The following is a 27811-nucleotide window of genomic DNA, read 5'->3' on the forward strand; positions in this document are numbered from 1 at the left end:
CTCTGAGATTCCCAACCAATCTTAGAACAGAACAGCCATTTCAAACAAGTTTTGTATTTCCTGTAAATCTGGGTTTGTTGGTTTGTTGTCTGTTTGCTTGTTTTTTTGTGTGTTTGTTTGAGGCTTGAACTCAGGGGTTAGCACTTTTGCTTGGCTTTTTCACACAAGCCCAGTACGCAACTATTTGAGTCAGTTCCATTTTGCAGTTAATTGGAGATGGTCTCTCAGGCTTGTCTGCTCCAGCTAACATCTCAGCCTCCTGAGTAGCTAGAATTACAAATTGAGCCAATGGTACTAGCCTGAAAATGTGTGTGTGTGTGTGTGTGTGTGTGTGTGCGCGCCAGTCTTGGGGCTTGAACTTGGGGTAGGGGAGTGGGGGCTATGTGCTCTCCTTGAGTTGTGCTCAAGGCTAGTGCTGGGCTAGTGCTGTACCACTTGAGCCACAGCTCCACTTCTGGCTTTTGGGTGGTGAAGATATGAGTAGCAGTGAAGGCAACAAGGACCTCCCATTGCCTGGATGAAAATGCAGTTACACCCCCCCACCCCTCCACCCCCACCCAGCTGTGTCTCCACATCAGAGATCTCCCTAAATTTCTAATGTTGATCTTTTGGAATGCAGGAAGATGAGAAGAGAGAACGACTGCGTCCAGCACTGTGGAGAACAGAGCGCAGACATCTCCTTCCAGGCTAGGAAAGGCTGTCATCCTTGGAGAGGAGCCAACACACCGGAATCCTGCCTTCTCACAGGCCCAATCCACCCCTCCCAGCTTCTCCCCCGCCCCAATATTGTTCCTTTTTGTTGAGGGGGGGGACCCTGAACAGTCATTCGCTCTTCACACTCCCCACTGGAGCCCCCATGGGTCTATTTAAATCCCATGACCGATCGGCTTTTATTGTCAGAACTCCTTCGTGTGTGCTTGCCTCCCCGCCTCCAAACCCCTCCGCTTACCGTCTTATAAATGTCTTTATTGGTAAGGAAACTGCATTTGGAAAAGAAGAGTGGGTGTGGGTTTTCAAGAAAACCCGGACAGGGCGTGGCTATGTTGAAGGGGGGTGGGGGGACCCGCAGAGCCGCACTCCGGGACTGCAGGCACTCCCCCGGGCACCTGGGCGCACGCACCTGGGCGCACGCCGCGGATGCTGGCTGGACACACCCCGAGGAGACACCCCAGCCCCTCCCCGTCCACCCCCCGGCCGGACTCACACAGGGCTCCGCCTCGGGTCTGCGGGTCCCTTCATCACCCATCCCACCCCGCCCGGGCCGGAGCGTCAGCGGCCTGCCCGCCCCGGGGCGTCCCCCCACCCGCCGCGCGGCCCGGCTGGGGGCGGAGCTGGCGGTATTTAAGGCCGCCGCGGGTGAGCCGGTCTTGGAGGAGCGCCCAGAGCCGCGGTCGGGGTCTGCGCTGCCAGCGCCACCAGCGCCAACACCGCTCGGAAAGGCGGACCCGCTCTGCGCGGTCTCCCGGCCGCTGCTGCCGCCGCCGCGCGCCCAGCCCTCGGCTCCGCGCTCCGTCCCCGCCGCGTGCCCGCGTCCCGCGCCCGCATCCCGCGCGTCCCGCCGCCAGCCACCGCAATGGGCCGGGTGCGTGCCCTCACCGCGCCCGCTGGGGGAACCTGAGCTCGCTGGCGGGAAGCGCGGGCAAGATGCACAGACGGCCCTTCTTGGCAGCAGGGGTGGGCGATCTGCTCTGCAAGCATCCGCGTGGTGCTCCAGGGAAGACCGCCAGTCCCGACATGCGGGGCCGGGGTGCCAACCCAACCCCACAGAGCCCGTCTGGCCAGTTCTCATTCGGGGATGGGGCTAGGCTAGGGGTCGGTGGATGTGGTAGTCTGAAAAACTTTCCAGGCAAGCCTGCCCTTTTGGGGTGCCTTCGGGGGTGCGCCCCTTCCTCAAGAAGCAAGTGACACCATGGACGTGACCTATAGGAACAAAGTCCCAGGAAAAGCCGTTCCCACCTATTCCATTCCCACAGGGGAACCCCTCAGGGCTGCAGGCTTGCGCCAGCCAGCTCTACATCTCCACTGGAGAGGACTCAACTTCCCCAGTGCTGCTCCCCCTGTCCAGGTGGAGGGGATGAATGAAGGGACAGGCAGGCTCCTTCCCCCAGCAGGTCCCCACCCCCAGGGGAGCCTTCAGAAACCCATCTGGAAGCCAATATTGCACCCCTGGTTCTCTTTCAGAAAACAGAAATTTACTCCGTGGAGTTACATGGCTATAAAGACCTGGAACAGCCGGACCAGTTCCATGCCAAGGAGAAGCACAAGGGTGGGAAGACCAGCGACTTGGAACTCAAAAAGGGTCAACAGAAAGAGGAACTTAAGAAAGAACTTGATCTGGTCAGTTGCCTTAAGGCAAAAGGGGTCCTGGGGGCCTCCTCTAAGAACTTATTCCATGACCTTCCTCCTATACAGAAAAATCAGTCTCCAGGATTTGGAATCACTTTAGCATTTGCTTCCTTGTTTTAGAAAAAGTGTTGTGATACTGTGTGTCTCTGCTTCAGGCTCCTTTGGAGGACTCCTGTGTTCTGGTTGAAGGCAGACACAAGTAGAACAGGAAAGGAAAACCTCTCATTCTGAGCTCCCAGGCTTAGATCTACACCCCTCTCCTTTTTCCTGCTTCAATGAATTGTAAATAATATACTTCTTACTAGTTGTCAGTTAAGTAAAACTGTTTGATCTAGAATCTCCAAGAAGAAACACCTGAGTTACCAGACCTTGCTAGATTTTGAGTATGTGTGTTCATAAGAAAGAATATTCCACATATTGGAATGTTGGACTTGGATTTCACAATCTTAAACTTAATCTGAACCTCACTTTTCCACAGACTAAACTGTAAGAGCAAATGAGCTAGCTACAATAAAGTTCCATTCTCTTTGTGAGATGGTAAATAATGAATCACAAGGTTTGTGGGGGGAGAAGTTAGTGTTTGTAATGTGTGTGTCTGGGGGGGGGTGTACTGGGACTTGAACATTGAGGCATTTCACTCTTGCCTAGCTTTTTCTGATCAAGAATCGCACTCTTCTACTTGAGCTTCTGCACTTCCAGCTTTTGCTAGTTAATTGGAGGCAAGAATCTTTTGTAGTTGTCTTTGCAGGCTAGCTTTGAACCTCAATCTTGAGTAGCTAGGATTATAGACATGAGCGACTGGTACCCACTCATCTCAAAGGGTACACATTGGCTAGATGACAAGCGCTCTCTCTCTCTCTCTCTCTCTCTCTCTCTCTCTTTCTCTCCCCTCCCCCCCTCCAGACTAGAGCTTGAACTCAGGGCCTTGTGCTCTTGCTTGGTTTTTTTCACTCAAGGCTGGCACTCTACCACTTGAGCCATAATCCTATTTCCTAAAACTCTTTTTTTTTTTTTTTTAATCAGCCATGGGGCTTGAACTCTGGGCCTGGGCACTGTCCCTGAGCTCTTCAGCTCAAGGCGAGCACTCTACCAATTGAGCCACAGCGCCACTTCTGGTTTTCTGGTGGTTAATTGGAGATAAGAGTCTCAGAGATGTTCCTGCCTGGGCTGGCTTTTAACCATGATCCTCAGACCTCAGCCTCCTGAGTTGCTAGGATTACAGGCTTGAGCCACCAGCTCCCAGCCTAAAACTTTTTATAGAAGTATATAATACTATTATTATTACTATTACTTTTGAAAAACTTTGTAATTGTTAAAGTTGGCTGCCTTAATAATGAGCTACCCTGGATTTGAACTGTGGCAGGTTCAATATTAGAAATACCAAAGGAAACTCTACAGAGAGCTTGAGAGTCTGCTAGGTTATCTTTGCAGTCACTTGGAGATATTAAAGCTCTCTGATTTTTGGACAGCTACTGAGTTCCTTCAGACAGTTCATTTGTGCTAGGTAGCTGATGGTTTAATATCCAGGAACTTGGCAAGCTGAGTTCTTGGTGAGAAATCAGCAAATGCTACATATTAGAGAAGTTTATCTTTCCTGGAAAGCTTGTTAATCATTTAGCAGCACTCTGCTGGGCATTCATGCATATATATCCTGAGAGACATTTAAGAACACAGCTCTAAAGTTGGGCTGAATTTAAATCCTGTTTTCTGTGTGTGTGTGTGTGTGTGTGTGTGTGTGTGTGTGTGTGTGTGTGTGTGTGTGTGTGTGTGTGTGTGTGTGTGTGTGTGTGTGTGTTCAGGTACTAGGACTTGACTCAGGGCACTGTCCCTTAGCTTTTTCCCTCAAGGCTCTACCACTGGAGCCACTCCTCCAGTTCTGGGGTCTTGGGGTGGCTACCAAACCACAATCCTCAGATCTCAGCCTCCTGAGTAGCTAAAATTACAGACATGAGCCACCAGTCTCCAGCTCTACTCTTCTATTTTTGGCATGCTTGTGATTCCAGCACTTACAAGTCTCAGGAAAGGGGATTTTAAGTTCAAGGCTAGATTACATAGCAAAGTTGAGGCTATCCTGGAATATATAGTAAAACTTTGTATTTTAAAAATAAGTTTTCTGTTTCTTAGGGTTGTTACAAGGGTTAAGTAAAATAGGGCAGAATAATAATCATTCCTATGTATATCTAGCATTTAAAAGACATATTTATCCTTCCTTGAAATTTTTACTTACATGAATGTATATATCCACTCTTTCATAGTCATTTGATAAAGATAAGAACACTTTGTGACCATATGTAAAATATCGTAAAGAAAAATCATTTCCATAGTGTTAGACTATTTCCCTGCTGGGACGGATTATACATTTCTTTCTCTTACACAAGCTTTTCACAGGAGTCCTATAATTTTATATGGTATTTTTGAATTATTTTGCATCCTGACCTCTCTAACCAATTAGTCTTGATAACTAAAGAATCTCTTCCTTCGTATTATTTGACCTGAGCATTCCTGGACTGCCCTGTGCCAGTCAAGTGATGGTCAGCAGAGGGCGCCCCAGACATTGTGCTTAACTTGCAGTTCACACATCGTCTCAAAATCCAAGTCTGAATGAAGCATGTAGCCAGCCAGGACTCAGCAGATGAGTATGTCAGGGAGTCCAATTGTTTTAGATTGACATGGTGGGCACTGCCTTGTTTATAAAAACTAAGGGCAAGCCAGGTGGCTCATGCCTGTAATCCTAGCTAGTTAAGAGGCTGAGATCTGTGGAGTGGTTCAAAGCCAACTCAAGCAGGAAAGTCTGTGATTCTTATCTCCAATTAACCACCAAAAAAAAGGTTTGAAATGGGGCTGTGCCTCAAGTTGTAGAGCACTAGCTTAGAACAAAAAAGCTCAGGGACAGCACCCAGGCCCTGAGTTCAAGCCTCAGGACTAGCATTAAACATAAATGAAAAACAAAACAAAACAAAGCTAAGAAGTATTGATGGTGTAGTGCAGTATGAACTCTCAGCGAAGACTGTGTCTTAGAACAAGTTCTGTTGTACCTGGACCTTCTCTCAGAACAAGAACCCTAGCCACCAGAGGTCCTTCCTCTCCTCGTCCCCCATCCTCCCTCTAATCCTCACCTCTAATCCTCAGTGCCATTTCCACCTCCTGGTCAAAGGTTGGAGCTGAGTCTTTGGAATGACCCCCATTCACTCTTTTCTCTTTCCTTCTATGGACTTCAGGATGACCACAAACTGAGCAGTAAGGAATTGGAACAGAAATTTGGCACCGACATCATCAGGGTAAGTCATCAGGTTCATGCTAGAGAGAAAGCTGTATGTGGGGGAAATCAAGGCACGGTTACTAGGGGTAACCTAGGCCACACCTATGAGACTGCCATCATCTGCCAGCCTAGATCCTGAGATGGGTGAGTGGACCTGCCTGCTGGTATACCTACACTGAGGCCCTGGCCAGGCTTCTTCACTGGGCTGGATGTTTGGGATAGATAGTCCTTTGCCTGTGAGTATAGAGGAGCTGTGAAATCCCCTGAAAACTATGGGCTGCCTCTGTGTGTGTATGTGTGCCAGTACTGGAGCTTGAACATGGGTCTCTCACTCTCACTTTTTGCTCAAAGCTGTTGTTCACTCCATACCTAGCCTTATTTTGCTGATTGGAGATAAGCATCTTATAGACATTCCTACCCAAGTGAGCTTCAAACTATGGTTCTCAGATCTCAGCCTCATAGCCAAGATTATGGGTCTGAGCCACTAGCCACTGGCCAGAGGTTCCTTTGTAATGCCTGTTTCCAGGAAGTGTAGTGGTATATAGAACCTTTACTATCAGAAACTGAGGAGGCCTGTATTAGGTGCCTTATAATGTCTAAATAATTGCATGTGCTGTGTAAATAGTGCTGGATTGTTTAGTGGTAATTGAATTTGAACGGGTTTAGCACAGATACAATCATTTTAGGCTTAACTACATTTTCCATCCAAGGCCAGTGGAAGGTGTGGATGTGGAAAGCCAATTGTGCTATTAGAAATGTCTCTGAAATAACCTTGTGGAAATATGCAACAGTTATTGAAAAAGAAAAGTTTGGGGTTCTGGAATAGGAACGGTAAATGGACAGCGATGGGACTAAGTTGGTGAGTCAGAATCCAGTTACACAGCACATATTCATCACTACTGCAGAAAAAAATTAGATCCTAGAGCAAGTAGTCAGATAGAGTACTTAAGTAGCTTAAAATTAGGAAGAAAGGGTTTTATATTTGTTATAAGAAATAGTTTAAACCAGGAATAGTAGTATATGCCTATAATCCCAGAGTAAGGAGGATTGGGGATTTTAGGCCAGCAAGAGTTACATAGTGAGACCATCTCAAGAAGCAGAACAGAACAAAAACAAGAAAAAGATTTTAAAAAAGAAAATACGTTAAGTGTCTGTGTGGGAAAACCCATAAACATACAGGGTATCAGAATGGTGGTACTTTTATGCCCTCATAGATGTCACACTTATCAGGGAAAGGACTGCTCATGTGAGTCTCAGAACTCAGCTGTATAACTGACGATGAATAAGAACTTACAACTTAGGGCAGATATATAGAACAGCAGGAAAGTAGCAGACTAACAATGAAAAGCTAGCCCATGAGATACAGAGTTTCAGAATAAATAATATTTTCTAGATAGTTACTGCATTGTCCTTAACACTGGTGACTAGATTCTTTATTTCAAATCCTCCTTAGCCAAATGACTCCCATCTCCAAATAAATCTCTAGGACAGGAAATTCTACGCAGAGTGTGGTACAGTAGCTTTGGGGTCAGTCAGCCAGCTAAGTTCTAGGGCCACCATATACCAGTCAAGTGATGTTGGGGAGATTACCTCAATGATGTGTGCCTCAAATCCCATGTTTGGGAATGAAGATAATGAAGGTTTCTTCCTCAGAAGGTTGTTCTAGAGAGTTGGTGTATGGAGAGCACTGCTTAGCTGATATTAAACTTTAAGTATTCTTTCATAAAAGGTGGGAGGGCAGGATGGGGGGAGAAGTTGATCAATGGACACTATTCAGGTGTGCTAGTATATAGTTGGATGGCTATAGATAACTGTATGCTGTATCTCAAAAAGCTGGAGGGAAAGTTTTTGTCATAAAGAAATGATCAATTATAGCCAGGCACCGGTGTTGGTTCATACCCTGTAATCCTAGTTATTTAGAAGGCTGACATCTAAGTATTGCAGTTCCAAGCCAGTCTAGGCAGTCAAATCCCAGGGACTCTTATCTCCAATTAACCAGTGAAAAGTTGGAAATGGAAGTGTGGTAGAGCACTAGAATTGGTCAAAAAGTAAGAGTGAGAAGCTAGAGTTCAAGCCCCAGTATTAGCAGAGTGGGGGGGGGGAGGAGGGAGGGAGGGAAGGAGGGCAGGCAGGCACTGGTGGTTCACACCTGTAGTCCTAGCTACTCAGGAGGCTGAGAATTGAGTATCAAGGTTCAAAACCAGCCCAGGCAGGAAAGTCTGTGAGACTCGTATCTCTAACCACCAAAAAGCAATTAATGGAGCTGTGGTTCAATTAGTAGAGCACTAGCCTCGAGCAAAAAAGCTCAGGGACAGGGACAGTGTCTAGGCCCTGAGTTCAAGCCCCGGGAACAGCAAAAAAGAGAAAAGAAAGAAATGATAAATACTGAAGAAGATAGGTATATAATAACTTGATTTAAATGTCAGAGAATGTGTATGCACCAAAACATCACACGATACCTATTAATAAAAATAAAATAATCCTTTCTAAAAATGTAAGAAGTTGGAAGGAAGGATGAGGCAACCATCTCTCACTTTTCCCAGAGCTATCTTGCATGTATCAGCACCTAACAATAACCTGCAGAAACATGAAGCCCAACTTCTGAGAAAGGAATGATATCTAACTCTCATTGTGCGTGTGTTTCTTTCAGGGCCTCTCTAGTGTCAGAGCTGCAGAACTCCTGGCTCGAGATGGTCCTAATACTCTCAGTCCTCCTAAGCAAACTCCAGAGATCATCAAGTTCCTCAAGCAGATGGTGGGGGGCTTTTCCATCCTTCTATGGATAGGTGCCATCTTGTGCTGGATTGCATATGGGATTCAGTCTCTCAATAATGCTGCATCCCTAGACAATGTAAGCCACCTTCCTGGTTGTGTTCGGTAATAAAGAGAAATGGAAGCATAAAGCAAAGCCATCCATGGCCACAGGGTTGGACTGTAATAGTTGAGAAATTTCTTCCAATTGTAAAATAGATGATACTTGACTTTCCAGTGTGGCAGAAGCCAAGCGCAGGTGGTTCATACTTGTAATCCTAGATAATCAAGAGCCTGAGTTCTGAGGATCATGGTTCAGAGCTAGCCCAGGCAGGAAAGTCTGGGAGGTTTGTATCTCTAATTAACCACCCCAAAGCCAGAAGTGGAGCTGTGGCTCAAGTGGTAAAGCTCCAGCCTTGAGCCAAAGATCTAAGAGACAGCACACAGTCCCTGAGTTGAAGACCCAGCACTGGCACAAAAAAATCCAATGTGTCAGAGACAATATGACTATGAATTTTAAAATAGAGACAAAATATCTTGAGTCCCTGGAGGAGTGGGATCTATATCCCCAGGAAGTATCTTGAGGCATTCTCCTCACAGCTAATCTCTCTTTGTCATGGACAGTAGCTCTGCCTGTGGAGAAATATGTGTCAGACCCACAAACTGAATTGGCAAACACTGTGCTAAGAGAAAGAAGCCTAATGGCAAAGGCTAATGAGATGTCCAGACAGGCTCATCGCAGTACAGCAAGATTGGGGACAGGAGCAGAGAATATTGCCAGGGGACATGGTAGACCAGAAGTTCTCCAGATTTCAGATTTTTTTGGCAGGTGTTAGATTCTTTACATTATGCATAATGAAATATCTTGGGCATGACACCCAAAGGTAGACAAAATCTGCTTATTACATACCTTATTCACATAACCTCAGAGTAACTTTTTATGATATTTTTGGTGTGCCTGTATTTTGACTATGATCCATCATATGTGGTCAGGTGTAGAATTTTCCACTCTGGTGTTACATTGGTACTCAAAAAAGTTTCAGAATTAGGGAACATTTAAAATTTTGGAGTTCCAGATTAAAGATACTCAACTTGGACCTATTTTTCTGACTGCCTCTCCTCCTTACCCAGGTATACTTGGGCGCCATACTTGTTCTGGTTGTTATTTTGACGGGGGTCTTTGCTTATTACCAAGAAGCCAAAAGCACCAACATCATGGCCAGCTTTAGTAAGATGATTCCCCAGGTAAGTACCAGCCATCTTTCCTCTAGTCTCTGGATGATTTCCCAGTGAGAAGAGAGTCCTAATCCCATTCTTCTATCTGGGACATCATGGGCTCTAACTCTCAGTTCTTCGCAGGGTTTTGAGATGAAGGAAAATGCTTTCTCAAAAGTAAGAAAAATAGGGAAATATATTAGGTATTATACACGCCTTCTGGACCATTTAGATAAGTCATTCAAGTGATTCCAGAATATTCCTTCACTGGAAACCAAGAAGATTCATACATACTTTCTTGTCATCTGTGATTACTTTTTGTTATCTGTGATTGCTTTTGCTTCCAGAACACGTTGTACCAAAATGATCTTTGAGGGGTTCCCACTTTCCATCCAGGGACCTCTTTTAAGAGTCTACAGCAAAGAAATCACCCTAGCCCTGGCCTAGAAAGTTTCCAGCCAGAGAAGAAGATTCTAGTAGATGTGACTCCTCCCTGCATACTGAAGTATAGAAAACCCCATCTCAAAAAGATTGTTGACCCCTCGGCCAATGTCAGCATTCTTCCTTGACATCCAATTAGAGGGGTTCACTCTAAAATTGTCTCCCTTTCTGGGAGGCCCAGTGCCTTCCCTTGACCAAATCAGTCAAACAGCATCCTTTTCTGGCTTCAAGTGCAAAACTAAAGAAGAAAATTAGTTCTTACAGTCTTTAGGCCCTAAGAAACACTGTTCAGTTTCACCAGGGTGATCCCATTCTGATAACAGTGGATTCCAGACCTCCTATCCTAGGCTGCAGGAAGATGTGAGCTGGGGTGGGGTTGGGGGTGGGAGATGTTTTCACAGGACCTAACTGACCTGTCCTTTTCTTCTCCAGCAAGCTCTCGTCATCCGTGATTCAGAAAAGAAGATAATCCCTGCAGAGCAACTGGTGGTGGGAGACATCGTGGAGATTAAAGGAGGAGACCAGATCCCTGCAGACATCAGGCTGCTGGCTTCCCAGGGGTGTAAGGTGAGTCCTGAGGATCCTGCCTAGAGCCGGCAGGCATTGTTGTTTCCTGATCTTGGTAGAGTAGGCAGAGAATGAGGTACTTAATCTTGAATTGTTTTTGTTTTCAAATGTTCTTCCAGGTAGACAATTCTTCTCTGACTGGAGAATCTGAGCCCCAGTCTCGTTCAACTGAATTCACTCATGAAAACCCTCTGGAGACAAAGAACATCGCCTTCTATTCCACAACCTGTTTGGAAGGTACAGCCAACTGGCTCTCAGGGACACAGGGCCCCACCTATGTTTCCCTCCCTCTTGGATCTGATGTTTTTTGTTCCCCCGCCCCCTTGTTCCAAAGCTTTTCCCAGAGCACACACAGAGTTGAGGGCCTTGGGGACTAACACTGGCCTTTTCCATAACCTGTGTTAACCCCTCCAGTAAACCATCAGAGAGTACTGTGACCAGGACCCCTGTAGTAAACTGTCTACTTCCCCTGTAGGCACAGCAACGGGCATGGTCATCAACACGGGGGACCGCACCATCATTGGTCGCATAGCCTCCTTGGCGTCAGGTGTTGGGAATGAGAAGACGCCCATTGCCATTGAGATCGAGCACTTTGTTCATATTGTGGCCGGAGTGGCTGTCTCCATCGGCATTATTTTCTTCATCATCGCAGTGTCCATGAAGTACTATGTCCTGGACTCCATCATCTTCCTCATTGGCATCATTGTGGCCAATGTGCCTGAAGGCCTCCTGGCCACTGTTACTGTGAGTCCATGCTGCGAGGTCACCTGCACTCTTGCCCTCTTGGCACCCAACTGCTGTTTGGGGACACCCCCCCATGTGGAAGCCCAAAGCTCCCCCACCAGGATATAGTGATATAGTCTCCCCACCGGGACTACCACGGGTCATTTAGAATAGACTGTTGGCAAAAGGAATTGTAATGTTTGGGTGTGGGGGGGAGGTACCAGTAGTGGGGCTTGAACTCAGGACACTGTCCCTTAGCTGATGCTGTACTGCTTGAGCCACACCTTCAGTTCCTGCTTTACAGTGAGTAATTAGAGATAAGAGTCTCACAGTCTTTCCTGTAGTAGCTAGTTTTGAACTGTGATCCTTAGATCTCAGCCTCCTGAGTAGCTCAGATTACAGGCATGAGCTACCAGCATCTGACTTGCAATATTTTTCATATTTAACTGCATTGTCCTTGAAAACTTTATATTTTCACATCTGCATACAATACGCATAGATGACTTGAGCCACTATTTACAAACTTTTCTGGAAGTCTTATGTCTTCCCCATATTTCTTGTAAATCAACAACTTACTTGGCAGTTTCTATAACTTGAGAACCGAGGCACATTGTTTGCCATTTTTCTGGGCCTTCTCTCAGACTAAAAAAAGAAAAAAATCCATTTTTTTTTCTGTAAAGGAATTAAATTGTTCCTTCCCTGCCCTCAGACTCAGTCTTGGCTGTCTTTTTTGTTAAGGTCCACCTAGTTGGGATCTCAGAATAAAAGCTTGTCTGTAACTCTGCTGAGGAGACCCATGAGAGTCATCTCATTTGTATTATATACCTATACAATGAGTGGCTCACTGTTATCCTAGCCAAGGACAGGTGATTACTCTCATTACTATAACTAATAGTCATATTTAAGCTCCAAATATCTTGTGGCTCCAGGAGATAGTACTTGAAGGAAATGGAAGCTGAAAGAATGCTTTGAGATCCAGTGGCTTCCAAGACTCCTTAAAGAGTTCTTACAATGAAACAGAGACCTGGGAATATGGCTCAGTAAGAGCTTACCCAACAAATCCAAGGCTGTGGGTTCCATGCCTATATCATGAAAATAAAAGAAAGGACAGAAAGAAACAGGGTTAGGGTGTGCATGCGAATGCAAGCACTGGGAGTTGGACTCAGGGCCTGGGTGCTGTTCCATTCAAGGCTGGAATTCTACCATTTGAGCACAACGTTTGGCTTTTTGCTGATTAATTAAAGAGTCTCGCCTACTTTTCTATCCCAGCTGACTTGGAACCACAGTCCCCAGATCTCACCCTCCTGAGTTGCTAGAATTACAGGTGTGAGCCAGCAGTACCCAGAATATATAGTTCTTAAAATGAAACCTAGAACCATTGGTCAGTGGCTCGGTAGCAGAGCCCTGACCTAATAAGTGTGTAGCTCTAGGTCCCATCTGTAGTATCATTTTTAAAAAGAAAAGGTAAAATAAAGCACTTTCTTGTTTTCCAGAAGCTTCATGGGCATGTTGGGGACAATCTCTTTTGCCCATTTTAGTCCAGGTCTCTCCCCTATTCATGCTCATGAGTGGCCTGCTACCTTTTCTTTTTGGTCCAGGGCTTGGGACAGAACTCAGGACCTGGTGCATACTAGGCAAATGCTATGACACAGTTCTATACCTAGTCTTCCAAGCCCCCTTTCTAATTATACATGAGCACTGGCTACACCTTAGCCTGTCTTTGCCACCCATAAACTGTTCCAGATTATTTCCTTCAAGAATAAAAAGACAAGAAAATATTCTAAAAAACTGTTGCTTATAGGGCTTTTGACAACGCTGAGTCACTCTGTCAGCCTTCCTTTACCTCTAGCCTATAACTCTAGTCTAAAACTATTCAACTTTCTCCTAAAACTCAATCCCAGTTAACCTTAGCAATTTTTTACTTTTTTTTTTTGCCAGTCCTAGGTCTTGAACTCAGAGCCTGGCAACTGTCCCTAAGCTTCTTTTGTTCAAGGCTAGCACTATACCACGTGAGCCACAGCACCACTTCCAGCTTTTTCTGCTTATGTGATACTGAGAAATCAAACCCAGGATTTCATGAGTGTTAGGCAAGCACTCTACCACTAATCCACATTCCCAGCCCTAACCGTAGCCATTTCTGTACTATTGTCCAGAACAATTGTTCCCAGAGTCTCCTTCTGTCTCCTGCCAGGTGACCCTGTCACTGACAGCAAAACGGATGGCAAAGAAGAACTGTCTGGTGAAAAACTTGGAGGCGGTAGAGACCCTCGGCTCCACTTCCATCATATGCTCCGACAAGACTGGGACTCTGACTCAGAACAGGATGACTGTGGCTCATCTGTGGTTTGACAATCAGATCTTCACAGCTGACACAAGTGAAAACCAGTCAAGTGAGTTTTGGGGCTTAAAGCTGGGGACTAAGTAGAGGTAACAGCTAGGACAGTACCTTGTGGGAAAGGTGGGTCTTGGGCATGGCAGGCCTAACACCCACGTCAGCCACTGTTCCTTCTCTGTGTTCCAGACCAAGCCTTTGACCAAAGCTCTGGAACCTGGGCCTCCTTATACAAAATAATAACATTATGTAACCGAGCCGAGTTCAGACCAGGACAGGAGAATGTCCCCATCATGAAGGTAATGCTGTCATTCATGGCCACTTGATCTTAAGTCATATGCAATATGAGGTAGCTCTGTTGATTTTGAGTGCTTGATTTAATCTCTCTACCTGTGTAAAATTTGCACTGGTGACAGCAAATCAGACGCAGAAGACCTGCAGAAAGTCTTCTTCATTCTAGCTAGCCTCAAGAAATCATTAAGGCTGGGAAGGTGGCTCAGTGGTAGAGCGCTTGCCTTGTATGCATGTATGTATGAAAAAAGCCGGAAGTGGCTCTGTGGCTCAAGTGGTAGAGCGCTAGCCTTGAGCTGAAGAGCTGAGGGACAGCGCCCAGGCCCAGAGTTCAGGCCCCATGACTGGACCCCCAAAAAAAAAAAAAAAAAGAAATCATTAAGATGCTTAGAAGATCTCAGAATATTGATCCTTTTCAAAATTCTATCTTATTCTGTACATGCACATATCTTTAATTTGCCTTTATAAGCTAAGTGACATAAACAAAGTTTCTGTGTTATATAAGTGCCTTTACTGAATAAAATATAATTGGATGGAAATAACACAACAGGTTTAATCATAGCACATAGTCTTCTCAAATAGAATATGGCAGCACATGAAATTCTTGTTTTTTTGTTTTGTTTTGTTTTGTTTTTGGGTCCGGTCATGGGGCCTGAACTCTGGGCCTGGGCACTGTCCCTCAGCTCTTCAGCTCAAGGATAGTGCTCTACCACTTGAGCCACAGCGCCACTTCCGGCTTTTTCTGCTTAGGTGGTGCTGAGGAATCGAACCCAGGGCTCAAGAATGCAAGGCAAGCACTCTACCACTGAGCCACCTTCCCAGCCCCAGCAGCACATGAAATTCTGAGAGATCATGGAATATTGGAATAGAAACTCTCTCATCCTTCTTTTCTCCTCTTATTATTTCTCCTTCTGCTCCTTCCTCCTGTCAGCTTCTCCCTCCAGCCTCCCTCTCCCTGCCTTTCTGTTTCCTCCCTCCCTTCCTCCCTTCCCCGCTTCCTCTTGTCTCTTCTCTTACTCTTCCATCTCAGTCAGTCACTGAACATGGTCTCTTAGCTTTCCCATTTGCCAGCTGTTTTCTTTACTGATTTCTTCCTCTTATATTTATATGTCTGTGTGAGTGTGTGTGCACGTGCACACGTGCGCATGTTTGTCCCCCAGCAAAGCTGTAAGTGTTCACCCCAAAGTTCCACCATGTTAGCATTCCAATAGGTTAGGCTCCCATCACGTTCCATCTCTGCCCAACCTGGAACCATTCAATATCTTATCCCAGATTTCTATTCTTCTATGACATAACTATTCTACTTGCCTTCAGGCTATAGCTTTTGGAAGTCATCTTTGACTTTCTCCTTCTATCTAATAAGCCCACCAAATTCTACCATTCTTGCTTCAAAATATGCATAATTTTACTCACGTGTGTGTGAGTCTATGTGTGTGTGTGTGTGTGTGTGTCTGTGTGTCTTTGTGTGCGCGCACCAGTCCTGTGGTTTGAACTTGGGGCTTCCTGCATGTGTTTGCCTTTTTCGCTCAAAGTCAGCATTCTACCACTTGAGCCACATCTCCACTTCTAGCTTTTTGACTGGTTAATTAGAGATAAAGTCTCTCATATTTTTCTACTCAGGCTAGTTTTGAACTGTGATCCTCAGATAGGATTACTTGGTATGAGCCAGCAGAACCCAGCCATAATTTTACATTTCAATAATAGCTGAACCAACCTTTTCCTTGGCCTCCATGATGCTAGTTTTTCCTCTCACTTTTTCATGTATCACCTCTTTTTCCTAACTACTGACTGAATCTCAAAAACTTCTGTGATGTTCTGTTTCCCATTTCTTGAGTCGAGACCTCAGCCTGCCTTTCAGGGTCCTCCAAATCCCACCACTTCCTTCATGTTCAGTCTCACAGTGAATCCTTCCATATCTCCCTTGGTGACACTTTGGCCTGGAAGGGTTTCTTCTGCTCCTTTCTCTCCAGATTCCTCACTCATCTGATATGTAACTCAGGAAACTCAGTTCTCAGAGCTCCCACATGTTTGAACATCTCTAGTGCCAGTAGATGGCACCATTGGTTTACATTCTTACAAAATCCTGGCTCAGTCACTACAGTTATATGATTGCCTTGGATCTTCAAGTAGGTGATAAGCTTAATCAGGTCCATATGCTAAGGTATATTCGTTCATTAAGAATAATCACAAAACCAGCCAGGTGCCGGTGGCTCACACCTATAATCCTAGCTACTCAGGAGACTGAGATCTGAGGATTATGGTTCAAAGCCACCCAGAGACTCTGTTCTCTAATAAACTACCAGAAAACTGGAAGTGATGCTGTGGCTCAAGTGATAGAGTGCTCGCCTTGAGCTGAAGAGCTGAGGGACAGCACCCAGGCCCAGAGTTCAAGCCCTACAACCAATCAAAATGAAAGAAAAAAAAAGAATAATCACAAAACCAGGAACCAATAGGCCACTCCTGTAAGCCTACCTACTGAGGAGGCTGAGATCTGAGATCACAGTTCAAACCCAGACTGGCCAAGGAAGTCCAGTGAGACTCCAGGCTAGAAGTAGAGCTGTGGTGCACTCAAGTGGTCGAGTGCTAGCTTTGACCAAAAAAGGCTCAAAGACAGTACCCAGACCCTGAGTTCAAGCCCCAAGACCAGAATTCATAATCATAATCATAATCACAAAATTGCAGATTATATGTTGCAAATATTTATCACTTTTGATTTGCAGAAAGTTGTGGTTGGAGATGCCTCAGAAACTGCACTTTTGAAATTCTCAGAGGTCATTTTGGGTAATGTGATGGAAATTAGGAAAAGAAATCCCAAAGTAGCTGAAATCCCTTTCAACTCCACCAACAAATTTCAGGTGAGTTTTCCTCACAATTGGCTGTCCTTGTTGTCACTCGATTGTTATTTCTACTGCATTTATCCATAGTTAATCGATATTTGTGTGTGTGTGTGTGTGTGTGTGTGTGTGTGTGTGTGTGTGTGTGTGTGTGTGTATGCATGGGTGTGCATGCCAGTAGTGGGTCTTGAGATCAGGGCCTAAGGACTGTCTCTGTGCTATTTTCCTCAAGGCTGGTGCTCTGTCTCTTGAGCCACACTTCTATTTCTGGCTTTTTTATGGTTAATTGGAGATAAGAGTCTCACAGACTTTCTTACGTGGGCTGGCTTCAAACTGCAATTATCAAATCTCAGCCATCTGAGTAGCTAGAATTGTAGGCATGAACCACCAGCACCTGGCATGGTTAATCCATATTTTGGATGATACCTGGCTTCAAAAGTAATTCTTGGGTACAAAGTGTAAGCATCTAATTAATCCAGGTCAATATTCCACTGTTCTTTCCTTGCTCTCCCAAAAGTAGGGTAGAGAAGACGATAAAGTTAAAGTATGTCAGAACCTGCTGCTTGTATTAAGAATTTATATTACATATTGCACATACATGCATACACACATGCACACACTCCCAGTACTTTCTTATATACATGCACACACACACACACACACACACACACACACACACACACACACACACACACACACACACAGCGCACCATCACCACTAGATAACTTTGCAAAAGTGAGGGGTCATGGTCACATCAAAAAGGTTAAATGACAGGTAGAGGAAGTAGGAAAAATCAACATTGATTATTAAATGAAAATACAGTTGACCTCTGTACCCTCAAATTCCACATCTGTAGATTCAGCCAACCATGGATCAAAAAAATATTTGGAAACAAAATAATTGTATCTGTACTAGACATGTGCAGACTTTTTTCCTTGTCACCAGTCCCTACAATAAGGTAGAACAACTTTCTTTAGCACTGACATTAGCTAATAGAAATTATCTCAATGTGTTTGAAAGATCATTTAATGTAACTTGAGCATCTGAGGGTTTTGATATCCTTGAGTTTCTAGAGCCATTCCCCTGAGGATATTGAAGACTGGCTGTATCATAAATAATCAAGTACTATACATACCTTATCTCATTCAATCCTCACAAGTTGATGAGGTACAACTAATGAATCCCAGGTTATAAAAGAAGAAACAGATTCTTAGAAAGTATTCATGAGACCATAGCCCCACAGCATCTAAGTGGCACAACCAGTTTCACAAGTAAGACTTTAATGACTGTGTATTTTCAACTATCCAAAAGCAAAACAAGTTCAGGCTGACCATGTGAGAAAGACTTGTTCTTGAGGAAGACTCCATTCTTTGCTGGTAAATCAAGTTGTGTTCCACTTCCCACACATACAAACTCTAACAGATTTTCTCATTTATCTTTTTGTTGTTGTTTTTCCTTTTGTATTTTTTTAAGATAGTCTTACTATGTAATCCAGGCTGGATCTTGGAAGCTTTCTGTACAGCATTTGTTGATCATAGACTAGCTACCACTGTAAACAGATTGACTCATGAAATATTTTAAATATGGCAAATTGGAAAATTAGGACAATGCTTTATAAAGTTTTTGTTGTCGTTTATACCAGTAATGGAGCTTAAACTCAGGACCTGGAACCTGTCCTTTAGCTTTTTCCACTCGAGGCTGGTGTTCTACCTCTTAAGCCACAGTTCTACTTTGGCCTTTTGGGTGGTTAGTTGAAGATAAAAGTGTCACAGACAGCCGGGCACCAGTGGCTCACGCCTATAATCCTAGCTACTCAGGAGGTTGAGATCTGAGCATCATGGTTCAAAGCCAGCCCAGGCAGGAAAGTCCGTGAGACTCCAATAAAACCACTAGAAGGGCTGGGAAGGTGGCTCAGTGGTAGAGCACTTGCCTTGCATGCATGAGGCCCTGGGTTCGATTCCTCAGTACCACATAAGCAAAAAGAAAAAAGCCGGAAGTGGCGCTGTGGCTCAAGTGGTAGAGCGCTAGCCTTGAGCTGAAGAGCTGAGGGACAGCGCCCAGGCCCAGAGTTCAGGCCCCACGACCGGACCCCCCCAAAAAAAACCACTAGAAAACTGGAAATGGCACTGCGGCTCAAGCGGTAGAGTGCTTGCCTTGAGCTGAAGAGCGCAGGGACAGTGCCCAAGCCCAGAATTCAAGCCCCATGACTGACCAAAAAAAAAAAAAAAAGTGTCACAGACTTTCTTGCAAGCAGAATTGGAACTGTGATCCTCACGTCTCAGCTTCATGAGTAGCTAGAATTACAGACATGAGCCACTGACACGCATACAGGCATGAGCCACCAGCACTCAGCATATAAAATTTTACATAAGGCTGAATGTACTGCATTTCAAAGAATAGGACTTGGGATATGGCTTAAATGCTACAGTTTCCAAAAGCTTCCTGAAAGCCTTTTGCGTTCTTAGAAGAACTGTTGGTATATAATAAGGGTTCTGTAAGATCTAACTACTTCATTGTTTGTTTGTTTGTTTTTGCCTCCTCCCCTCACCGGATTATTTTCTTAGAATTATTCTAGAAGTAAAATTGCCCGGTCAAGAGTGTTCATGCTAAACTTGTGCCCCCTGCTGCTTTGCTGTCCTCTTAAAAATCTATAGATGTTCTGTCCTTTTCCTTACATCTCTGCCTTTTTTTTGTCTATTTAGTAGCACTGGCTTGATCCTGAGGCAAAGAAGCATAGGAGTTCCTGCTTCCCTCAAAGTTGCTCAGGTCTAAAATATGGAGGCTTATCACAGAGAGGGAGACACGAGACTCAGAAGCATACTGACTCACAGTTCTCACTGTACCCCTACACACTCCCTAGAAGAGTTTATCTGACCTTCTTACAGTAGCCAGGGTTTTCTCTTTTTCTTTTTTCAATACAAGCTCTACTTAGTGTAGATTCCAACTCAGTGGGCCCTCTGGGCCAGCCAGGTCTAGCTGTCAGCATATTAATTGGCCATAACATCTTTTTTTTAATAGGTCATGCAGGGCGTGGGTGGCTCACGCCTGTAATCCTAGCTACTCAGGAGGCTGTGATCTAAGAATCAATCACAGTTCAAAACCTGGACAGGAAAGTCTGTGAGACTCTTATCTCCAATTAACCACCAGAAAACTGGAAGTAGCACTGTGGCTCAAGTGGTAGAACACTTGCCTTGAGCTGAAGAGCTCAGAGACAGTGCCCAGGCCCAGAGTTCAAAAAGATAGGTCGTGCCTGTTGAGAACTGGTGGCTCATAGTTGTAATCCTAGCCTCTCAGGATGCTGAGATCTGAGGACCAAGGTTCCAAGAGAGCCAAAGAATTATAATCCAAGAGACTCATATCCAGTAAACCAGCAAATAGCTGCAATTTGAGGTATAGCTCAAATGGTAGAGCACCAACCTTGAGCAATAAATTGCCAAGCAAGAGCAGTGAGGCCTTGAGCTCAAGCCCCATTACTGGCATTCCATTGTTCCTTCTCCTCCTCCTTTATGCTTTGAAAGCAAAGAACAAATTTCCCCAGCTTGTCCTATTACTAGTTGGAAGAGCTATGCCTAACATGCTCAGTGTGCCCTCCTAGCTCTCCATCCACAAGACAGAAGACCCCGATGACAAGCGTTTCCTCATGGTGATGAAAGGGGCCCCCGAGAGGATCTTGGAGAAGTGCAGCACCATCATGATCAATGGCCAGGAGCAGCCACTGGACAAGAACACTGCCGACGCCTTCCTCATGGCCTACATGGAGCTAGGTGGCCTGGGCGAGCGTGTACTGGGTAAGTACAGTGGGAGGATGCCTGTGCTTTTCCTAGGTATGGAAGAGTAGGCCTCATGAGCTATCAGGGTAGCTGTGACATCACGTAGACTATATCAAGAACAATATGAGAAGCTGTAGGTATAGTTTAGTGGTACAACACTTGCGTAGCATGTGAGAGGCTCTGGGTTGGAGGCCCAGCACTGGAAAAAAGAAGGAGAAAGAGGAGGAAAAAGAGGAACAGGAAGATAAATTGGACAAGAAGAGAAGGGGGAAGAAGAAGACCAGGAAGGGAGAAAATAGGAAGAGGAAGAGGAGGACAACAACAATATGATAACTAGATGGTAACATGTAAGAGGATAATGCTACGCTGGGAGCCAGTGGTTCACATCTGTAATCCTAGCTACTCAGGAGGCTGAGATCTGAAGACCAACTTTCAAAGCCAGCCCAGGTAACAAAATCCATGAGACTCTTATCTTGGATTAGCCACAAAAAAAAAGCCAGAAGTAGAGCTGTGGCTTAAGTGGTAGAGTACTAGCCTTGAGCACAAAAGCTGAGGGACAGCGCCCAGGCTCTGAGTTCAAGCCCTAGCACAGGCACACACACAAAGAGGATGTTATATGCTGGCACTGAGGAGAACTGAGTTGCTTCTCGGCAACCAAAATCATACTTTATGGAAAGAGTCACATCTTAAATCTGGCCTTACAGGGAGATGGAGGAATATGTCCAAATAGAGGAACCACGAAAGCAAAGCAAAGGGATGGAACTAATGCACACAGGTTGAAGCAAGCAGTCCATGGTGCTATAGGGTAGATGAGCTGGTGCTAGGGTGGGAAGCAGGGCCAGAGAAGTAGATTGGAGGTTGTGCTTTGGAGGCCTGGAATATGTGTTGAGGAATTTGGGCTTCATCTTGCAGTCAGTGGAGAACACTGAAGACTGCAACAGGGATGAACTGGCCAGGGTTAGCCATCGTGTTTGTTAAGGAGAGTGCTTGGTGGCAGCAGGGAGGGGAGAGATGCTAGTTTCATCAGGTCATTGCCCTTATTCAACTAAAACAAGTTCGAAATTTGATGCCAGGTGCAATGCAAAAGTGGTGTCTGGAGAAAGAAGCTTCATAAAGGCAGAATGGGTGAGACTTAGCAGTTAATTAGAGGGTAATAGTGACTTTAAAAATGACAGTAAGTTCAGTGCTGGTGGCTCATGCCTGTAATTCCAGCTACTCAGGAGACTGAGATCTGATGAGCACGGTTCAAAGCTAACCCAGACAGAAAAGTCCATGAGACTCTTCTCTTCAACTAACCAGCAAAAAAACAGAAGTAGAGGTATGTTTCAAGTACAGCACAAGTGTAGAGCAAAAAAGCTGAAAGAGGGTATCTTGGCCCCCAGTTCAAGCCCCAATACTGGCAAATACACAAACACACACCAAAAAAATTACACCTTCAATTGTATGAGTAGGAAAAGGTAATCCCAGAAACTGAGACAGAGCATGTTAGAGACAGAAGCAGTGTTAGAAATACTGTCACTACGGGCTGGGAAGTTGGCTCAGTGGTAGAGTGCTTGCCGTGCATGCATGAGGCCCTGGGTTCGATTCCCCAGCACCACATAAGCAGAAAAAACCAGAAGTAGCGCTGTGGCTCAAGTGGTAGGGCGCTAGCCTTGAGCTGAAGAGCTGAGGGACAGTGCCCAGGCCCAGAGTTCAGGCCCCAAGACTGACAAAAAAAAGAAAAAAAGAAAAAGAAAAGAAAAGAAAGAAATACTGTCACTGGAATAATCTCTGAGGAGATCATCTGTTCCACTGCTGACTGTAGGGCACCTGTTCAAAATTACAGAATAATGAATTCAAGAGAACAGTTCATGGTTAATAATAAGGCTTATTAAACACCATGAAAGTGCTTGCCAGTAGACATGGAATCTGTGGAATGTCTGTTGCTATAGGATATCTGAGTTTCTAATGCAGATAAAATGTACAAATGAGATGCTAATATCTTAAGCACAACTTAAGTAATATACAGACCCTGCTAACCTCTTTTTCAACACATGATTGGCCTGCATCTGACCAGTTGCTCCGGAAACCTCCTGTTTGACCTTTTGCAGTCTGCTTTACTCAAATGTGAAAAACAGCAAAACGTGCTGAGAATTAATTTGATATAAAAGCTGATAAGAAAATCATGCTGGGGAGGTCCTACCAGACACAGGAATGGAAGTACAACCTCCAATTGAAATGTCGATGGCTTAGAGACAAGGATGTTCTACCACATTCCTCATGACTTTTCTGCTGTGCTTATCTTTCTTCGGGATTGGGCTTTGTACCACTCCCCACAGCTCCCTAGATACTCCTCTATTTTATACAATATCATTTTGTACAAACCAGCATGTGCTAGTTTCTCTGCCTGAAATAATCCTTCCTTCCCTTCTTGACACAGAAAACATCCACATCATCTTTTGACTCTCTACATAAGTGAAGGTCTCTCTACTCTACGACGTTTTATTATACTTTACCTCTTCAGTTTTTCTCCCACAATAACAGACATTCTCAGAAGTAAAGGATATCTCATTTGTTCTAGTGTAACACTTGTCTAGAATATAACATAGGACCTAATGATTATATAATACACATCTGTTTGGGGTGAAATCCATCTTTCCTTTTAAAAAGTTTATTGTGGAGCAAGGTGTTAGTGGCTCACACCTATAATCCTAGCTGCTCAGGCAAATGAGATCTGAGGATCGTGGCTCAGAGCCAGCCCAGACAAAGACCATGGGACTTTTTATCTTCAATTACCCCCCCCCCACACACACACACGCACACAGCACAGCACAGCACAGCACAGCATAGCACAATATGGAGCTGTGGCTCAAATGGTAGGGTGCTATCCTTGAACAATAAAAAGCACAGGGACAGCAAGCTAGGTCCTGAGTTCAAGCCCTGTACCGACAGCAAAAAAAGAAAAAGTGCATTGTGGAATTGAAAGAATTAAATCAATTTGGTTCTATTCTATTGTACTCTATTCTATTGGCTCTAATAAATTGGTAAAAATAGAAAATGACTATCTGGGCACTGGCAGTTCATGTTTGTAGTCCTAGCTACTCAGGAAGCTGAGATATGAGAGTTGGTGTTCAAAGCCGGCTTGGACAATGAGACTCTTAACTCCGACTGACCACCAAAAAGCCAGAAGTGGAACTATGGCTTGAATTATATAGCACCAGCCTTTAGTGAAAAAGCTAATAGACAGTGCCCAGGTCCTGAATTCAGGCCCCAGTACTGGCATAAACATATATATATATATATATATATATATATATATATATATATAGTAAATTAGTTTTAAAAAGTGTATCAACTTGTCCTCCCTTTCCTTTCATTTTTTAAATTATTTATTTGCTTACTTATTTCTTTAGTTTGGTGCTAGGAATCAAAACTAGGGCCTGTTATTTGTTAAACATGTGCTCTACCTCCAACTGCCCTTTGCTTTTGTCATTTCTTATCCTAATTTCCTTAGTTCCCAAATCCACGCCTCTTTACAGGTTTCTGTCATCTCTACCTGCCAGAAGATGTGTTTCCAGAAACCTACTCATTTGACGTAGACACCGTGAACTTTCCCACTTCCGATCTATGTTTTGTGGGGCTCTTGTCAATGATTGACCCCCCTCGCTCCACTGTGCCAGATGCAGTCGCCAAATGTCGGAGCGCAGGGATCAAGGTGAGAATGACCATCCTGCTTAGGGAGCTCTCTTGTACATGTCGCATCCCTCCCTCCTTAAAGTCACGTGTCATAGGAAATGGCCAGTATTTAGGGCTCTAAAATCCATTTGTCCTTATGATATTGAAACCATAATACAAATTCCATCAATCATGTTAAGATCAAGACTGTTAAAGCAACATTACGAACAGACACCTAGAGACTTTTGTTTAACTAACAAAATGTCATCAAAGTGGAAAGTTTTCCTCGAATGTCCAAGAAGGGAATGCAAAATAACATTAAGTGTCGGCTGGAAAGGTGGCTCAGTGGTAGAGTGCTTGCCTTGCATGCACAAGGCCCTGGGTTCGATTCCTCAGCACCACATAAGCAGAAAAGGCCAGAGTGGCTCTGTAGCTCAAGTGGTAGAGTGCTAGCCTTGAGCTGAAGGGCTGAGGGACAGTGCCCAAACACCCAGGCCCAGAGTTCAGGTCCCACAGCCAACAACAACAACAAAAACCAACCAAACAACAACAAAAATAAGTGCAAGAAAAGACCCAAGGGGATCAGTGTGTTCTTCAAAGACAGTTGTATCTTCAATCTAGAATTTTCCATAAGGCAAATCATAGCAACCATAACACTATCCTACCAGATCCTCTAGAGTAGGGAATACTGAACCACAATTCCTACTTTGGCTAGCCGAGTTCCTCATTGTCCATTAGTCCCTGTTGTCTATGTTTTAGGTCATTATGGTTACAGGTGATCATCCCATCACAGCCAAAGCTATTGCCAAGAGTGTAGGGATCATCTCTGCCAACAGCGAGACAGTGGAAGACATTGCAAAACGTCGCAATATTGCTGTGGAGCAAGTTAACAAAAGGTAAATATAGAACTAACAGAGTAGAAACACAATTTCTTATCTACAGGGTCCAGTTGGATAACCAGGAATATTAAGAATCCTTTGGGTTTCATGCACCTTCCCTAGTGAGCATGATGGGTATTTATATGGGTGTTCAGTTGGCTTCATAACATGTAGATATATATATATATATATATACATACTCTTTTTTTGGGGGGGGGGTCCGGTCATGGGGCCTGAACTCTGGGCCTGGGCGCTGTCCCTCAGCTCTTCAGCTCAAGGCTAGCGCTCTACCACTTGAGCCACAGCGCCACTTCCGGCTTTTTTCTTTTTGCTTATGTGGTGCTGAGGAATCAAACCCAGGGCCTCATGCATGCAAAGCAAGTGCTCTACCACTGAGCCACCTTCCCAGCCCCAAACATACTCTTTATAATTAGTAAAAATTGAATAGAATTTTCCTAAGTAACCAATTTTTCCTTGCTTCTTCTCTTTCTTACTTTTTTTGTTGTTGGTGGTGGTGGTCATGGGACTTGAACTCTGGGCCTGGGCACTGTCCCTCAGCTCTTCAGCTCTACCACTTGAGCCACAGCACTACTTCCTGTTTTCTGAGTGGTTTATTGGAGATAAGGGTCTCATGGAGTTTCCTACCCAGGCTGGCTTTGAACCAAGATCCTCAGATCTCAGCCTCCTGGAGTAGCTAGGATTACAGACATGAGCCACGGGCACCCGGCTTCCTCATTCTAATGGTGTCTGTCCTTTGATCCATGCAACTGTCCATCTATTATCTATTAATTTTTCAACAATCATTGAAAATTTGTTGAAAAATTGCTGTGGAGTGCCAACCATTTGCCAGACTCTTGTGCCAGACCCTGTAGCTATATCAACAACTGAACAGGTGCTGAACTTACCCTTGGGAAGCTTTCTATCTAGCAAGAAGAAGATAAAATCAATTGTGATATGATCAGCATAAAGAAAGAGGCACAGGGGAGGAGCAGTGTAGATTGTGAGTGGTTTAAGTGAATTGAAGACATCAGAATCTCAAGTTGGAGTGACCTGCTGAATTCAACTCTCACATGCATAGAGAGAAAGGAAAGGTCAGTGAACTCCTTTGAGTTTCCCAGGCACTTCTACATTTTAGGAACACCCAGCAATCAGGTGATAAATTATTACAAGGCAGCAAATTGCCTCTGGGCCTAGAAACAGTATCTGAAATCTGAAATCTGTAAGCACTGCTTTATATAAATAACATCCCTAAAACAGATTGAGAGCTTGTTTGCCTTCTTATTTGTGTGTGTGTGTGCGTGCGTGCATGCGTGTGTGCGTGTGTGTGTGTGTGTGTGTGTGTGTGTGTGTGTGTGTGTGTGTGTGTGTGTGTGTGTGTTGGTACTAGGGCTTATACTCAGGGTCTGGGCTCTGTCCTTAGCTTTTTTTGCCCAAGGCTAGCACTCTACCACTGTAGCCATACCTCCACTTCTGACTTTTTGGTAGTTAAAGACTTACAGACTTTCCTACCCAAACTGGCTGTGATCCTTAGATCTTAGCTTCCTGAGCAACTAGGATTACACGTACAAGTTACTAACACCTGTCTTTCACCCAGTTTCTTGTCATAAACATTTTTTTTCTTTTCCTTTGAATACATCATCTATGTTGTTTTGTTTCAAGGCTGGCATGCTCTTGAGCCACAGCTCTACTTCCCTCTTCCAACACATGTTGTTCAAAGCTCCTTGTGTTCTTGCTTCTGAATTGGCCATCTTTATCTTTCCCCCAATGGTCACCCCCTATTTTGGCTGTAAGATAAAAAGTCAGCCTGGCTGATTCTTGCCCTTGCAGGGATGCTAAAGCAGCTGTGGTGACCGGCATGGAGCTGAAGGACATGACTCCAGAACAGCTGGATGAACTCTTAGCCACCTATGCAGAAATTGTTTTTGCCCGGACATCCCCCCAGCAGAAGCTGATCATTGTGGAGGGCTGTCAGAGGCAGGTGAGATGGCAGGAACTGGATGGCAGGCTGGGCCATTGGGAAATGTGGAGCAGAGTTTGGGTGGGCTAACACTCTGTCTTCCTTTAAGAAGCTCCCATTGCTGCACACTCCTTAGCTTTCTGCACTTTATCATGGAAACCTGGGGCTTCTGGCAGCCATGCACTGGTCTCTGTGGTAGTGTGAATACAGAAGGATTTAAAAATATAAAGATATAAAATAAAACATTTAAAGACATAAAATGCAGTCTTCCCTTGGTGTTCACAGGGTTCCAGGAGCCTCCAAAATCCACTGATGCTTAAGTCCCAAATATAAAATAATAAAAAGAGAAGCAAGAACATGAAGCCCTGAGTTCAAGCCCTCATTCTAATACACACACATATCAACATTAATAATAATAATAATAGACAGGCACTGGTGGCTCATGCCTGTAATCTTATCTCTCAGGAGGTTGAAATCTGAGGATTAGAGTTCAAAGCCAGTCCAGGCAGAAAAGTCCACAAGACTCATCTCTGCTTACCCAGGAAAAGCTAGAATTGGAGGTGTGATTCAAATAGTAGAGCACCAACCTTGAGAGAAAAGGCCAAGTGAGGATCCTAGTCCAAGCTCAAGTTCTGGCTAAAGTAAAATGGGGTGATGTTTGCATAGGATCTATGACTATCCAGTATACCTTAAATCGTCTCTAGGTGACTTATAAGACTTGGTATTATGTAACAGCTATGTAAGTAGCTGTTATAACATTTTGTTTGGATAATAAAGAAAATGTATGTACTT

At 44.6% G+C, this 27811-nt stretch overlaps 1 protein-coding gene across 2 annotated transcripts in view; it reads left to right on the top strand.

The window, feature by feature from the left end:
* Positions 1 to 1385: 1385 nt before the first annotated feature.
* Atp12a (ATPase H+/K+ transporting non-gastric alpha2 subunit) overlaps positions 1386 to 27811 on the top strand; it is a 31068-nt gene continuing 4642 nt past the window's right edge. Inside the window, exons 1-15 of one of the 2 annotated variants that reach the window (XM_070003139.1) lie at positions 1386 to 1582; positions 2182 to 2337; positions 5565 to 5624; positions 8256 to 8456; positions 9488 to 9601; positions 10445 to 10579; positions 10699 to 10816; positions 11055 to 11323; positions 13494 to 13692; positions 13824 to 13933; positions 16646 to 16780; positions 20356 to 20548; positions 24049 to 24224; positions 24944 to 25080; positions 26890 to 27040. In XM_070003139.1, coding sequence (XP_069859240.1) covers positions 1574 to 1582; positions 2182 to 2337; positions 5565 to 5624; positions 8256 to 8456; positions 9488 to 9601; positions 10445 to 10579; positions 10699 to 10816; positions 11055 to 11323; positions 13494 to 13692; positions 13824 to 13933; positions 16646 to 16780; positions 20356 to 20548; positions 24049 to 24224; positions 24944 to 25080; positions 26890 to 27040 — 2163 coding nt within the window. In that variant the 5' untranslated portion in view covers positions 1386 to 1573. The remainder of the gene's footprint in view (positions 1583 to 2181; positions 2338 to 5564; positions 5625 to 8255; positions 8457 to 9487; positions 9602 to 10444; positions 10580 to 10698; positions 10817 to 11054; positions 11324 to 13493; positions 13693 to 13823; positions 13934 to 16645; positions 16781 to 20355; positions 20549 to 24048; positions 24225 to 24943; positions 25081 to 26889; positions 27041 to 27811) is intronic. The other variant, XM_070003140.1, reaches the window with a different exon arrangement.

Source organism: Dipodomys merriami, unplaced genomic scaffold, assembly GCF_024711535.1.
Source record: "Dipodomys merriami isolate MVZ:Mamm:240054 unplaced genomic scaffold, mDipMer1.0.p SCAF_6, whole genome shotgun sequence".
Classification (NCBI taxonomy): Eukaryota; Metazoa; Chordata; class Mammalia; order Rodentia; family Heteromyidae; genus Dipodomys; species Dipodomys merriami.